Consider the following 15,979-nt stretch of genomic DNA (forward strand, 5'->3'; position numbering starts at 1 on the left):
TGTTCAGGGCAAGAAGCTCACACGGCTTCACCTCCTGGGTCTCTCCTTGGAGCATTCAGCATCCGCTGCCCCTCCGTGCGCTTCCCACAGCGAGTCCACCCCAGCGGGGTCCTGGGGAAGCCACCGTGTCCTACACCCCCACTTTGCAGTCAGACGTGACTCTCAGCCAGCCAGGAAAACAGAGGTTTATTCGATGACAGGAACAGGGTCTAAAACAGAGCTTGTTGATACAGCGAACTGGACCCCTCGGCTGGGTCCATTCTGGGGGGCAGTGAACCAGACCAGCCATGTCTGCACTTCACTCCTGATCCCCAGCCAACTCCCGACTAACAACCCCTCCAGCCCCTCCTCCTGTGCCCAGCCCCTTTCCCGGGCCAGGAGGTCACCTGATCCCTTTGTCTCCAACACCTTCAGCTGGCACCTTTGCAGGGGAGGGGCCCAGGCCATCACTTGCTAGGAGACAGAGTGTCAGGCATTTAGGTGCACTGGCCCTTTGCTCTGCCAGATACTTAAAAACTGCCATGGGGACACTGAGGCACCAACACAGTATTCAGAGCAAACATTAAGAACATTCCCAGTTCGTCACACTGACCAAGCCAGGAAAAGCAGTGGGGAGCTAGCTGCCCCTGCCACTAGCTGTGCCCCCCTCACTCCTCCCACTTTAACTCTGTCTGGGCCAGGAAGGATCAAGCTCTGCGTAGGAACTCAGAAGGGAGTTGGGTTTCTAAGAAGCTGCTCATTTATGGAGCAGTGCCCTGCCCCCAGGAGCCGCAGAGCCTCACCCCTAAGACAGCATAGCAGAAAGGAGAGGGGGCACTTGCACGCTGCCCAATGTTGGCTTTTCACTGGGTCGAGCCCAAGGTGCGATGCCGTTCATTAGCTGCGGAGCTGGAAATGAGCCTGTCTCTGGGGAGCACAGCACGGTCTCTGGGTCAGAGAGCTGCAGCAGCTGGGGACCAGAGCTGCGATGGGCTAATTCAGAGCTCCATTGGGCTGCTTATCCCTTCAGGCCCCAGCAGCATCTGCAGAGCTGCCTAGTACCAAGTGGTGACATGCCTGGGAGGCACCATTCAAAGGACCCAAAACTGCGTCCCTGGGGATGAGCCCCGAGCAGCCGCCGAAGGTGCCCAGGCCTGCCCCCTTGTTCCTGTGGGCATTGCCATGGAGCTAATGGCACAGGCCCTTTCTCCACTTGTGGAGGGTGATTTTTGAAAAACGAGAAAAGGTTTAAAATGGAATCGTCAGCCCCAAGCTATCAGGAATCATCAGCAAAGTGCGCCATCGGCAGGAACCGGCCCCACGCGCTAAATTCCTGGAAAGGCAATGGCCCTGGATTGTGCTGAGGAGGCAGACTGTAGCAGGGATAAAGCAAGTGGAGCAAACACAAGAACTTCATTAATTAAAGAAACTCGTTAATGAGGGACATTTAATCAGCTAAAGATTAGATCCACTTCTCACCTTGCAGTGAGCGGGGCAGGGAGACCGCCTTGCCGCGCAGCAGTCTGGGCAGGGGCCGCATGCAGCTCCAGATGTAATGCAGGGAAGACAAAGGGTAATAGGTGACAGTAGGACTGTGAGCTCCAGGGCAATACAGCTTCTGCTCCGTAGGGCTCCCCGGTGCAGCACCGTGCTCGGGCGGAAGTGGAGGCCAAGCAGGGGATGAGTGCAGGGGGCTGTGCTAGGGAGAAGCTGCCTCCTCTCAATTCTCCTGGGTCCAGCGACTGTGTCTGTTCTTGATTCTAAGTGGAGCGTGGTCTCAGGGGTCCACGGGAACAAGTCTGATCTCTATTTTTCCTGTTGTTCCACGTACCTGCCAGCCAGGCTGGGTTACAACAGGGCTTGCCTGTGCGTGGGAGTGCCCACACCACCATGGGGCATCACAGACCTTTCGCCAACCCCCATACTACTCCTCTCCAACGCAGGGCAGAGTGTTTCCCAGAGCTTGGGACCCAGCGTGCTGCCATGAGAACTATGGATAAAAGCCCTACCCATGAGGGGCATCCTCCTGCCCCCGCGTGGGTCGTGCATGGCAGCCTCTCAACCCATTACCTGTGTTCCTAGCCAGCCTCTGGGGTTCTCACCTTCCCTCCCCACACACCCAGTTCTCATAGCTGGCACTCCTCTGCCCACAGTAGCGGGCTCACGGACTCGATGGGGGAAGGGAGCCCACAGTGGGTGGGGAGGAACTGCCCAGGCCAGGCATGGGAGTGGAGGGCATGTTGTGTTTGTTCAGGTGGTGGGGAGAGAATGGGAGTGGGGAGTGCAGAGACTTGTCCTGAGCCTGAAGGGCTGGGAAGTAAGCAGCACTGTGGTTGGAACTTTCCCCCTGCCCCAGCTTCCCTCTGCGCTGCCCTCGGTGCCTGCGATGGTTCACCCAAGCTGCCCCACCCTCTCATTGACCTGCTCTTTGGAACTGGGCCCCTGTTCCCAGCTGGCCTCGTGTCCCCAGCCCAGGGCCCTGTTGTTCTAAGGCAGTGGCTCTCAAACTTTTGTACTGGTGACCCCTTTTACATAGCGAGCCTCAGTGCGACCCCCCCCCTTATAAATTAAAAACACTTTTATATATTTAACACCATTATAACTGCTGGAGGCAAAGCGGGATTGGGGGTGGAGGTTAACACTCGTGAGCCCCCATGTAATAACCTCGCAATCCCTGAGAGGTCCCGACCCCCAGTTTGAGAACCCTGATTCTAAGGCGAATGCTCTGTGGTGCTGGGATATAGCTGTGCTCGCCTGGCCGCCGGCCTGGTGCAGAAGGGCCTTGAAGGATCACCCATCTGCCAGGAGGTGTGGGAGAAGGACGAGGGACCTATTTCCCTCTGTGGTGCTGGGGGCTGCCCCCGGGCTGGATGCTGTCTCACCCGCCAGCCATAGCAGTGCCCAGGAGGTGCTGCTGGCTCTGCTGGCTTCCTAACCACCAGGCTGCACCTCAGGAGGGGTTCTTGTGCCACACGGCTCTCCTGTCCCAGCCCTGGTACTCCGTGATGTCAAGCAAGGATACAGGGGAGGCAGAGCTGAGCAAGGCCCAAAGGGCTGTGTCCTTCAGGGGCTTCTTGTCCCCTTGTGAGGAGATCTCGACCTCTGCATGACTCTGCTCCAGCCGACCCAGCCAGCCTTTCCAAACATGGCTGCTCACTTGGAGGGCTGGGCTCGAGCCCCGGCAGTGTCTCCCAAAAATTGTGTTTGAAGATGAGTGAGAAGCCCACTGTGTGGGGGTGAACGCCCACTATGGCACAACCAGTGTACATGAGAGCTTGTGCGCTGTTGGGCATGCCCCTGGGCATCCTCTTGACAGCCAAATGTTGCCCAGGCCTGCCCAGCACTCCAGGGCTCTATCGCCCTGCTGCCCCGGGCATGACCCCCAGCCCCTCTGGGAGCCCTCTCTTGGCTGAGTGGTAAGATGAATTGATAGCTGTTGGCTCTCAGTTCTAGCTAGGTCTCTGAGCTCTGTCTGAGGTGATGTGTTTAATCTCCTGTCTCATTTATTAAATGAGGGCCATGGGCTATTAATAATCAGAATATCTTTTAATGAAAATGCAGAAAATCACCATCCAAGCTGCCATCCGGGAGCATCCCCTGCGCTCACACCAGGAGAGGGACGTGCTGGGTGCAGTCCAACCTGCTTATTAGAGAGGCCCAGCGCCCTGTGATGCTGGGGTGCAGCCCTCACTGCCAGGGACAGTCTGCTGGTGTGTCTGTCTGTCTCATGGCTCAGCAAAGCCTTGAGGCTCAGCCCGTAAAGCTGACATCGAGCTCAGAGCACTGCGCAGCCCTGAGCTGGGAGCTGAAGGACAAGGATGGCTGGAGCTGTGTTATCACCCCAGCTCCAGATCTCAGGCCTTTCTGGGTGTCCAGCTCCCAGACTTTCCCCCTAGAGCTGGGTTCTGCTCTGTTCGCATTAGCCCCTGACACATGGGCCTGCTGCTGTTCTAGTGCCTTGTGCTTTTCCTGCTCTCTCTGGCTTCCTTCCTCTTTCCTCGCCTGGATCACCTTGTGTCTTTCTTCGGATGCACACTCCAGAGCACTGTCTCTTTGGCCTGTGAAGGAGCTCCTGGCAGGAGTGGTCGGTTTATTGCACAGCGGGTTCTCTGCAAACCATACAGTATGGAAGTCAGGCCCATCCCCTGGGCTGTCACAGTTGGCTCACTGTCCGTCACGCCCCTCCCTACTTCATCCCTGTTAAACTCCCAGCTCACCCTACCTATTGCCCTCACTTGTCTCTCCCCACCCTACCACCTTCTCTTGCTCCTTTCCTGGCCCAGATCCTGTGGGCTCAGTGCCTGGAATGCATGCCCTCCTCCATTTCTACCTACCCCTACACATACGGACACCCCATCTCGCCCCTCTTGGCAAGTCAGGACCTCAGGTCTGCTCCAGGCAGGTGTGAAAATGGGCTTGTGAACCCTTTGTTTTCCAGAAGTGTTTTAATCTTAAAATGCGTTTGTGGTGCTAGGGCTGCCTGCTCTGTGCTAGGGGCTGGCACAGAGAGTGCCCATATGCAGCATACAGACCAGGGCACTCGGCTGCCTGCTCTGTGCTAGGGGCTGGCACAGAGAGTGCCCATATGCAGCATACAGACCAGGGCACTGCTATCACTGCTGTGTGCCAGAAGCTGAGAAGGGCAAGCCCTGCTCTAACACCCAGGGTGTTGCATGTGGACCGTTGACTAACCCAGTGCTAATGGCTTGAGCTCCCAGCCCCATGCCCTGGCCACAAGCAGCCTGTTGGGGTCTTACAGGCAGCAGGCAGAGGCAGTGCTTGGGGCAGCACTTTTCAAGGGGCGGCACTCCGGCCTTTTTTTTTTTTCTTTGGGGTGACAAAAAATCTGGAGCCAGCCCTGGGCAGAGGAGAGACGTGCTAGGGCCATGTGGACGAACTCTGTGTCCTGGGGGAAGCAGATACGGGGTGCCCTTGGCAGCATGGGCAGAGAGGGGTGCTGTGCTCAGAGCGCCAGCTCAGGAAAGTGATCTGTGTAGTGCTTTGGGGGGTCTGGAGGAGACACTGAGGGTGTTGGGGGGCAGGAGGGGACTGCAGAGTTCTGGATGAAGCCGGGTGAAAGCTCTGGGTTTCCTGTGGGATGTGGCCTTTCCTGGAGCACAGCCTGTGCAAAGCAGTTTGTGTGGAGGGAAACTTTTAGTGCAGCCGATGGGGAGCAGAGAAGTGGCCAGGTTCCCAGTGATGTGAATGGGCATCGCTTAGCTAAACTGTCACTTGTCTCCCTTCTGTCCTGGGACCTCCCCCATCCCCTGTGAGGCCGCCTCTCCCACCCAGGACCTCCCCCACCGTCTGTGAGGTCTCCCCTCCCACCCAGGACCGCCCCTCCCCTGTGAGTTCCTCCCCTCCCACCTGGAGCCCCCTCCCCACCCATCCCCTGTGAGGTCGCCCCTCCCACCCATGACCCTCACCCATCCCCTGTGAGTTCCCCCCCTCCCACCTGAAGCCCCCACCCATCCCCTGTGAATTCCTCCCCTCCCACCTGGAGCCCCCTCCCCACTCATCCCCTGTGAGGTCTCCCCTCCCACCTAGGACCCCCACCCATCCCCTGTGAGGCCGCTCCTCCTACCCATGACCCTCACCCATCCCCTGTTAGTTCCTCCCCTCCCACCTGAAGCCCCCTCCCCACCCATCCCCTGTGAGGTCTCCCCTCCCACCCATGACCCTCACCCATCCCCTGTGAGTTCCTCCCCTCCCACCTGAAACCCCCTCCCCACCCATCCCCTGTGAGGTCGCCCTCTCCCACCCATGACCCTCACCCATCCCCTGAGTTCCTCCCCCCCACCTGAAACCCCCTCCCCACCCATGCCCTGTGAGGTCGCCCCTTCCACCCAGGACCTCCACCCATCCCCTGTGAGGCCGCTCCTCCTACCCAGGACCCCCCACTCACCCTTTATGAGTCCCTCCCCTCCCACCGAAGTCCCCCCACCCATCCTCCTGCAAGTCTCTCCCCTCTGGGATCCCTCAGCCTCCCTCTTCCTGCAGGCCCCTGTGTTTCTATCCCTGAGTGAGGGAGCCCCCTCCTCTGTTCAGAGCTCACTGAGCAGGTGTGTGACTCCCCATCCTTCTGTCTGTCAGGTGCCTGGGGATGAATGGTGGGAGGGATCGCAGAGGAACCATAGATCAGTGCTGCTGCAGCACCAGAGACAGCAAGCAGCAAAACAGGGGAACCTAATGGGCCCTGAATGAAATAATACTTGGGATGACAAGCACTGCGACAGCCCTAATTAATAACCAATATGAATGCGGCTGTCAGGAGACAGGCTGGCTGGACGCCAGCCTTGGGGACCTGCCGAGGTGGGGCCGCTTCCCAATCTGTGCTCTGCACGCTCCTGTGCTTCCCTTGCTCCATGCATCCCAGCTCACTCTCTGCCCCTCAGCTTGCCCTGCCCTTGCCATGTCCCTGGCAGAGAATTCATCATGCTCTCCAGTGCCCTTCAGGGACCGGAAGGTTCCTCACCTCAGGGGCTCTGGGTGTGGCACTGCCAGGGCTCAGACCCTGCTCTGAGCTATGCTGGCTGGATTATCCCCACTGAACAAGATGCTCTGGGCTGAGTGAGTCTGGCCCAACATGGAAGTACCACCTGGAAAGCCCTCGGAGAGCCAAGCCTGGACCCTATCATGGGCTGAGGTGGCCTTTCATGGCAGCTGTGGTGAGGAGCAGCCTGAGCAACGGCTTGGCCCAGCAGGTGCTGGGAAGTGATGCTGGGATGGGGAAAGGAAAGCAGGTTGCTGGTGAAGCCCTGCCACCACCCTGAGGCTACAGAACTGCTGCTGATTCGGGGCACAGGGCCTCCGGCTGGTCCAACCACTGCAAGGACCTGACAAACAAGGTGGGAAGGGGCCGGCTGCCTGGGCTTCGTCCTCAAGGGCCCAGGGCATGTCAGGGGCCAGCAGGACTGTAGGGTTTGCTGAGCCTGCTCCCCTTCCTGTGTGCAGAGGCTGTGATGTGTGAGTTGCTTGTCCTGCGGGGAAGGTGACTGAAGGCTTCTCGGGTTGGTATCTTCAGAGCACCTGCCTGGCAGTCTGGCCAGACCTACACCCCCTCATTGGCTGGTTTAGCAGCTACCAGCACTGGGTTGTGCCCCAGCTGCTGGTTGTAGTAATGTGCCCAGTTATTGGTAGTGCAGAGTGGTGCTGGATTTGTTCTGCTGTGCCTGAGATGATGACACAGGCCCCATGTCCCCCCATGTTGGGAGCCAGGCGTTGTCAGACGGGGTCACGGAGACTATGTTAGCATGAGCCCCACTCCGCTCAGGAAGCGAGACACTGTTTTTTCTTTTCACTGGCCCCTGCCAGCTGTCTCAAATGTCTGGCAGTGTTCTCCGAGCACTGGAGCTCACAGAATCTGCTGCACCTCCAGCGGGGAGCAGGCTCTGGAGTCTGCTTCGCCCCCCGGGCAGTGCACTGTGCTCCTGGCCTGGGCCACATTGTTGGGGCCCATGGGACTGTGCTGTGCCAGAGGCCCCATTGCCCCTCCTGAGAGCCCTGTGCACTGGGTAGTGTTGGTATTCCTCCAGACACTGCTCACAGCTCTTCCTCACTGGACACAAGGCTCCTAGCTGGTGGGGGAAGACAGACTCCCTAGTGAGACAGAGCCCTGCCCCAGTCAGGGGCATCCCATTTCCATCTGCTCCATCTGGAGCAATGACCTACAAGCCCTGGGCTTGAACTGTGGCAGTTTTCTCTGCATGTTACTTAGGAGGAAGGTGAGGAAACTCTGGTGCGATCTGATTTACTCTTGAATCTGGTAATGGCAAAGGACTTTGTGATTCTCTTGGTTTTGTCCTGAAAACCATGCGGCTCTTGGCTAGCTCTTTGTGTTGGAAGGTATTCAGCAGTGCAATTAACTCACTGGCCATCCTGGTGCCCAGCAGTGCAGGGGCACAAGTGAGGGCAAGGTCTGGATTTTCAGTCCTAACTAACTGCATGGCCATTGCTTCTTTTGACGGACACGCTAGTTGGTATTTGGTATATAACTAGATCCGAAATGTGGGTCGGTCCCATCCGAGACAGGTTTGTGGGAGGATCTGGCAACAGCTGAGTGTGGTAACTGGCTGCCTAATCCCGAGATGAAAAACTCCGCAGGCTAGCCCCAGCCCTCCATGGCAGGGTATTCTTAGAGCAAAGTGCCTGCAAGCTCTGCAGTCCCTCACCCCACACCCTGCTCTGCTTCCTGCTTCGGGAGCCTGCTTCCCTGAAATGGCAAGCAGAATCTTCCAGTGTTCGGAGGTGGCCCTTTGTCCTAGGCCCACAGGTAATAGTCTACACTTCACAGAGCCATCTCTCCCCAAGCATGGCATGTGCCCTGTGTATGCAGCACTGCAGTGCCAGCAGCTCTCAGCAGCCAGGGAACAGAGACTTTGCCAAGGACACCTCTGAAGATGCACCGGAGGGTCACAGTGTAGCCTGGAGCTTGATGTTAGGGCTGTTGTTGGCAGGTTCCAAGATGCCTCGGTGCTGCCAGCCTGAAACTCAGGCCACTCTGGCAAGGGTCTGGCTGCATCCCTAGGAAGCTGCAAGTGGCTGAGTCAGCGGAGGAAGAAGCCCTAAGCATTTGAATGACTTGCAGATCTTTAGTCAGACTGGATTTGCATATCATTACCTACAATGCCCTGGGTTATAGGTCTCAACTTCCTCCATTAATGATTCAGTTGCCAGTGCAAGGTCCCAGTAATGGGGAAGCCTCAGCTAAAGTTTCCCCTGCCCACCCACCCGCCTCCCACTGGTCTAGACAGTATTTGGTCCTGCCAGGAGGGCAGGGGACTGGACTCGCTGACTTCTCGAGGTCCCTTCCAGTCCTAGAGTCTATGAATCCCCTCCCCAACATCTTGTCTGCATTGTAAATGGATCCCACGCACAATGAAGGAGCTTGTGTCCGCAGTCCAAGCCAGGCACACAGCAGCAGAGATACTGCTGGCTGGGGTGCTAAAGCTGTGTCCTGCTTGCTGGCTAAAGGCTTTGCCGCGTTTGTCTGTCAGCATGGGGTTATTGACATGGGGGGACAGAGGAATGTGTGTGCAGAGGGCAGGGGAGCGGGTGCTGGACCATGGCGGAGAGGCCCTTGGCGAAGGTGGGCCTTGGGTTCTGGGTGCACTAGCACAGCTGGTCAAGTAGTTTTGTTGTCCAGGAATCAATACTAAGAGTGGCCTGGAGCCCAGAGCCCCCCTTCCCATCTCAGGTCCCACTCTACAAGGAACCTGCTGGGTCCCATGGCTGGGAGCTGGGACATAAGGGCGGGACAGGCAGGTATGTTAACTTACAGCCCCCGAGCATGGGATGGGGTCTGGGGAGCACCCTCACCTGGGCAGCTCTGAGTGAGGAGCACAGCGCAGCGCCTGCTGCGAAGGGCTCTTTCCACTCCAGCAGGAACTGATGATAAGCTCCCTAGGAGTATGCTCCTTTCTCCCCAGCCCGACGCCTCCCCCCCTGCCCCCCCAAGCGCCTGCATTACGGCCCCTGCTCCGCCCCTGCACTGAACTCCTCATCTGGATAATAGAGCAGACCCCCAGACAGGGTACAGACTCAGTGGCTGCTGCATTTATTTATGCTTCCCAATACATTTGCAGCTGGGCAGGCACCACAGGACCCCCTAGGGCCCAGGACGAGCCCAGGCAGGGAGAGCTGTGGAGCCCTGCCCCAGTGCAGCTTGCCCAGGAGGACCCCAGCTGGCCCCAGGCACGCCCTGGGTGCAGGGAGGGCGGCTAAGGGGATGAGCTTCAGCAGAGCCCCCCGCACTGGGAAGATTCCACCCCAGGTAGAGGATTCCCCAGTGACGGACACACCCACCCTCCAAGAGCAGCAAGGGAAGCACACCCCCAGGGCCGGCACTTATCACCTCCATTCCCTCTCCCTGGGGCCAGCCTGGTGCCCCCTACCTCCCACTCTCAGCAGGCCTTCTCCCACCCCCTCCTCCAGCCTCTAGCCCCTCGTGGTCAGTCATTGCATCTGTCAGGCTAGGGCTTGGCCCCACAGGACGGAGAATTCCCCCTGCCTGCCCCAAGAATGAGGGTAAATTGGGTAAGTTAAAGCAAAGGGACTAATCAGTTCTTTGATATCTGCCTTGCGTGCCAAGATGCCCTTTGACATCTCTCCCCTTCCTCCCCTCCCTGCTCACTCCATCACACTGGCTCTCCTCTCCTCTCCTCTCCTCTTCTCCACCCTTCCCCCCCCCCCCCCCCGCCCCTGGGTGCCTGACTCACCGGGCAGTGTGGTTGCTAATCATGGGTAATGATGCTCTGCAATCCTCTTTGGAGCGATGATGCCAGAGCAGCTGGGCTTTCTCCCTTGCTCCCAAGTTGATGCCTGCCCTAGTTTCTCTCTCTGGAATGTGCAGACTGACTTCTCTGAGGAACCCTGCTCAGTAGGAGCCAGGGGCTGCTGACCTTCACCAGATTCAGAGTTGCACCAAAGCTTGTGGGTCACCACTCTCCCCGTATTCAGTGGCTCCTGGTGAGTCTGAGGCCAGTTCCCGGTGCTACCACACTGCTGGCTCAGGAAAGCAGGGGCCAGAGGGCTGATGGAGCAAGTGAGACCCAGACCAGGGCTGTGCAGAGCAACACTCTCTAGATGCAGCAATAGGTCCGCAAGCCATTTCAGGGCCTCTTCTGTGATGCTGGGTATTGTCCAGTTCCCTCTGAGTCCGTTCCGCTGTGTTCGGTGCCTTGGCTGTTCTCACCGGTCACATGAAGGGGAGGCTTTGAGTTTCCACTTGTTCCTCAAGTAGCTGTATCTTCTCTGGCTTGTTTGGATGTGGTTTGGTGTGGCCCAAAGTGCACGTGGCAGGTCAGCGTGTTGGCTGGTCTCTGTCCATCAGGCCTGAGGCACACAGAGTGGCTCAGGCTGCCTCTGTCCTGGCAATAGTGGGCAGCCATCCATCTGGCACCTTTGCCAGCCTGAGATCAGGATGGCTCTTCCACTCAGACATTTCTATAGCCAGGGCATGAGCAATCCACTTCTCTGTGGGGAGCTCACCCCAAGGGACTGGACTAGGTGAACCCCAGCTGTGACCCTCTCTGCCCATTCCTATGGTCCTGTCAATAGAGTTACAAGCCCTTGCAGACTCCTGTCTCCAGTGGGGTCCCCTCCCCCTGCCCTGCCTTGGCCCGTGGACAGTATGGCCTCAGCACCGGCTCTGGGCTCTTCTCAGGCCCTGAGTGGGGCTGGACAGTCAGCAGCCTTTTTCTCTCTCTCTCTCTGCAGGGTAATCAGGACGCCACGGCTCCTCCTGAAGCAATGGCTCAGCCCTACCCCCCCGCCCAGTATCCTCCGCCTCCCCAGAATGGAATCCCTGCAGAGTACGCACCCCCGCACCCCCACTCCACACAGGACTACTCGGGGCAGAGCACAGTACCGGAGCACCCCATGACCCTCTACACACCAGCACAGAGCCACGCCGAGCAGCCGGGCGCTGATGCCAGCACGCAGTCCATAGCTGGGACGCAGACGGTATCGGTAAGAGCCCCCGTGGAGCCCCGGGTGGGCAGCAGGGCCTTTCAGGTGAGAGGAGCAGTGATGGGCCACGAAGGGACTCGGGGGCCTTTGGCCACAGGCTGGAGCTTGGGGCAGTGCAGTCAGTCTCTCTTGGGGGGCAGGGCTTGGGGAAGAGAGGGAGATGGTAGCAAGCGCTCTGAGAACGTGTGTATGAAGCAGAATGACCTGGGAATCCTGGAGTCACCTGCCTGGCCGCAGGGGGCTGTGGGTCAGGACTGAGGGGCATGGCAGAGTTGTCAGGAAGGTGGGGTGCGCGAGGCCCGGGCTGGAGTAACCGCCTTGCCCACCAGGAGGCAGGTGGGTCACGCAGCCCCTGCCCCCCCATTTCCAGCTTTAGCCTGGGCTCTCAGTCCAAACGCTGGGCCCCTGCCCGGAGCTGAGCAACATGTGGCTACAAAGGAAGAGCCATAGGCTGAGCCTGAAGCTCCAGCACCCCTGGTGGCTGCTGTGCCCACAGCACGGGCAGCAGCAGTTGGCGGTTGCCAGTTCCTCTCCCAATTTACGGGCTCCCCTGTCATTTCTAATCACTTGTAATCTACCTGCTTGGCTACTTTCCAATCAGATAGCTTCAATTAGCTGGTTGTAATGCAGCTCCCAGCGGAAACTGCTGAGCTGTCACATCCTAGCCTGCACCCGGCGCACCACGGAGCACAGCTGGGCCCGCTCCCTTGCACAGCTCTGCCTTCCCTCCACACGCAGCACGCTCGTCCACACTCACTGCGCAGGCATGCTCGTCCATACACAGCACACTCATCCACACGCACTGCACAGGTACGCCCGTCCACACTCACTGCACAAGCACGCTCGTCCACACACAGCACGCTCATCCACACGCACTGCACAGGCACGCTCGTCCTCACTCACTGCGCAGGCACGCTCGTCCATACACAGCACACTCATCCACACGCACTGCACAGGTACGCCCGTCCACACTCACTGCACAAGCACGCTCGTCCACACACAGCACGCTCATCCACACGCACTGCACAGGCACGCTCGTCCTCACTCACTGCGCAGGCACGCTCATCCATACACAGCACACTCATCCACACGCACTGCACAGGCACGCCCGTCCACACTCACTGCACAAGCACGCTCGTCCACACACAGCACGCTCATCCACACGCACTGCACAGGCACGCTCGTCCTCACTCACTGCGCAGGCACGCTCGTCCATACACAGCACGCTCATCCACACGCACTGCACAGGCACGCTCGTCCATACACAGCACGCTCATCCACACGCACTGCACAGGCACGCTCCTCCTCACTCACTGCGCAGGCACGCTCGTCCATACACAGCACACTCATCCACACGCACTGCACAGGCACGTCCATCCACACTCACTGCACAAGCACGCTCGTCCACACACAGCACGCTCATACACACACACTGCACAGGCACACCCGTCCACACTCACTGCGCAGGAACGCTCGTCCACACACAGCACGTTCATCCACACGCACTGCACAGGCACGCCCGTCCACATGCACTGCACAAGCACGCTCATCCATACACAGCACGCTCATCCACACGCACTGCACAGGCACGCCCATCCACACTCACTGTGCAGGCACGCTCGTCCACACTCACTGCACAGGCACGCTCATCCATACACAGCACGCTCATCCACACGCACTGCACAGGCACGCTCGTCCACACTCACTGCACAGGCACACTTGTCCATACGCAGCATGCTCGTACAGGCTCAGTGGACAGGCATGCTCATCCACACGTGGCACCCTAGTCCACACTCACTGCACAGGCACGCTCGTCCACACGTGGCACGCTCATCCACGCTCACTGCACAAGCACGCTCGTCCACACACACGCTCATCCACACACACTGCACAGGCACGCTCATCCACACATGACACGCTCATCCACGCTCAGTGCACAGGCACACTCGTCCACATGAGGCACGCTCGTCCACACTCACTGCACAGGCACGCTCATCCATACACAGCACGCTCATCCACACGCACTGCACAGGCACGCTCGTCCACACTCACTGCACAGGCACACTTGTCCATACGCAGCATGCTCGTACAGGCTTAGTGGACAGGCATGCTCATCCACACGTGGCACCCTAGTCCACACTCACTGCACAGGCACGCTCGTCCACACGTGGCACGCTCATCCACGCTCACTGCACAAGCACGCTCGTCCACACACACGCTCATCCACACACACTGCACAGGCACGCTCATCCACACATGACACGCTCATCCACGCTCAGTGCACAGGCACACTCGTCCACATGCGGCACGCTCATCCACGCTCACTGCACAGACATGCTCATCCACATGCTCCACACACAGCATGCTCGTCCACACACACTGCACAGACACACTCATCCACACGCAGCACGTTCATCCACGCTCACTGCACAGGCACACTCGTCCACACGCTGCATGCTCGTCCACGCTTACTGCACAGGCACACTCATCCACATGCAGCACGCTCATCCACACTCACTGCACAGGCACGCTCGTCCATGCAGGCTGCGCACGCGCACCCTCATCCACACTCACTGCACAGGCACACTCATCCACACGCAGCACACTCATCCACACTCACTGCACAAGCACGCTCGTCCATGCACGCTGTGCATGCACACCCTTGTCCACACTGTGATGGAGTAGGGACTGTTTGTGTGGGGGTGAGAGAGCCGGGGAGGACTTTAGGTGAGGGACAGGACCTAGGCCTGTAACCTGAGCCAGGTAGGCGAGGAGGGGTGTCAGCACCTTTTGCCCGGGAAGCTGGACAAAAGGAAGGGGCCGGCTCTAGGGGAGTTAGTTCAGTTTCATTTGGGGGCTGGGTGGTGGGAATTCAGGGTATCCTAAGCTGGGATCCAAGCACCCTGAACCCCGAGAAGGACTCGATGGAGGGGTCCTGGTTGTGCCTACAAGCTCTGCTGTAACCTGCATTCCTGTTGTCCAATAAACCTTCTGTTTTACTGGCTGGCTGAGAGTCACTGTGAGTCCCAGGAAGAGGGGTGCAGGGCCGGACTCCGCCACACTTCGTGACAACACTCACTGCACAGGCACGCTCGTCCAGGCACGCTGCGCACACACACCCTCGTCCACACTCACTGCACAGGCACGCTCATCCGTGCTCACGCTGCACACACACATGCTCGTCCACATTCACTGTACAGGCACACTTGTCCACACGCAGAACGCTCGTCCACACTCACTGCACAGGCACACTCATCCATGCTCTCACTGCACACACACATGCTCGTCCACACTCCACAGGCACACTCGTCCACACGCAGCACGCTCATCCACACTCACTGCACAGGCATGCTCGTCCATGCTCACGCTGCACACACACACCCTCATCCACACTAACTGCACAGGCACGCTCGTCCGTGCTCACGCTGCACACACACATGCTCGTCCACATTCACTGTACAGGCACACTCATCCATGCTCTCACTGCACACACAAATGCTCGTCCACACTCCACAGTCACACTCGTCCACACGCAGAATGCTCGTCCACACTCACTGCACAGGCACACTCATCCGTGCTCTCACTGCACACACAAATGCTCGTCCACACTCCACAGGCACACTCGTCCACACGCAGCACGCTCATCCACACTCACTGCACAGGCACGCTCGTCCATGCTCACGCTGCACACACACACCCTCTTCCACACTAACTGCATAGGCACGCTCGTCCGTGCTCACACTGCACACACACACGCTCATCCACACTCACTGTATAGGCACGCTCGTCCATGCTCACGCTGTGCACTGCATGCACACACACACACACACACACACACACGTGCACACTGCACATCCATGCTACATATGCAAACGCTCATCCACACACACTGCATACTCACACACTTGTCCACACTCACGTTGCGCACACACTCATTTAAGCTTATGATGCGCACACACACTCATCTGCATTCTGCACATATGCATGCACACATATCCATGCTGCATGTGTGCGCACTCTTGCACACACACTGCACATACATGCGCATCCCTACTTACCTTGCACATGCTCTCACACTTGCACACTCACCCTCTCACATAACTCTCTTGCACATACACATGCACACACTTGCACACCCTCCCTTAATTCAATCTATTGGAGCTGTGTTGGTGACAAGCTAGACATGTGCTACCAAAGTGTAAAAGGAGATGGGGCCCAGGGGGGCTGTGGGAGAGGGCAATGTACTGTCAGGGCTTTGATCCCTGGATCCATTTGCCATAGTGCCAGTGCTGACCCGCTGGCAGTCTGCTCTGCAGTGACAGGCCAGCTCTTCTCCCTGGGGTCAGGCACAGCTTCACCCTGCACTTTTCACAAGATGTCTCCACCCCCACAGTAGGAGGAGCTCGCTCACCTGCTCTCCCTTGCACGCCCTGTCTGGGGATCAGACACTGCAGCAGGAAGAGCTTGGCTTAGACCATAATGCCAGGTAGGGGGTTAGTGATGCTGCGTGGGGCCCCTCGGGGGCAGTGGC

At 58.5% G+C, this 15,979-nt stretch overlaps 1 protein-coding gene across 26 annotated transcripts in view; it reads left to right on the top strand.

Annotated features, from left to right (window-relative positions):
* Positions 1-15,979, top strand: part of RBFOX3 (RNA binding fox-1 homolog 3) — a 433,745-nt gene that overhangs the window by 403,020 nt on the left and 14,746 nt on the right. For 23 of the 26 annotated variants that reach the window (XM_050920014.1, XM_050920020.1, XM_050920021.1 and 20 more), the window contains one exon: positions 11,197-11,493. In XM_050920014.1, the coding sequence (XP_050775971.1) occupies positions 11,197-11,493 (297 nt within the window). The remainder of the gene's footprint in view (positions 1-11,196; positions 11,494-15,979) is intronic. The other 3 variants (XM_050920010.1, XM_050920009.1, XM_050920031.1) reach the window with 1 other exon arrangement.

Source organism: Gopherus flavomarginatus, chromosome 12, assembly GCF_025201925.1.
Source record: "Gopherus flavomarginatus isolate rGopFla2 chromosome 12, rGopFla2.mat.asm, whole genome shotgun sequence".
In the NCBI taxonomy this organism is placed as follows: Eukaryota; Metazoa; Chordata; order Testudines; family Testudinidae; genus Gopherus; species Gopherus flavomarginatus.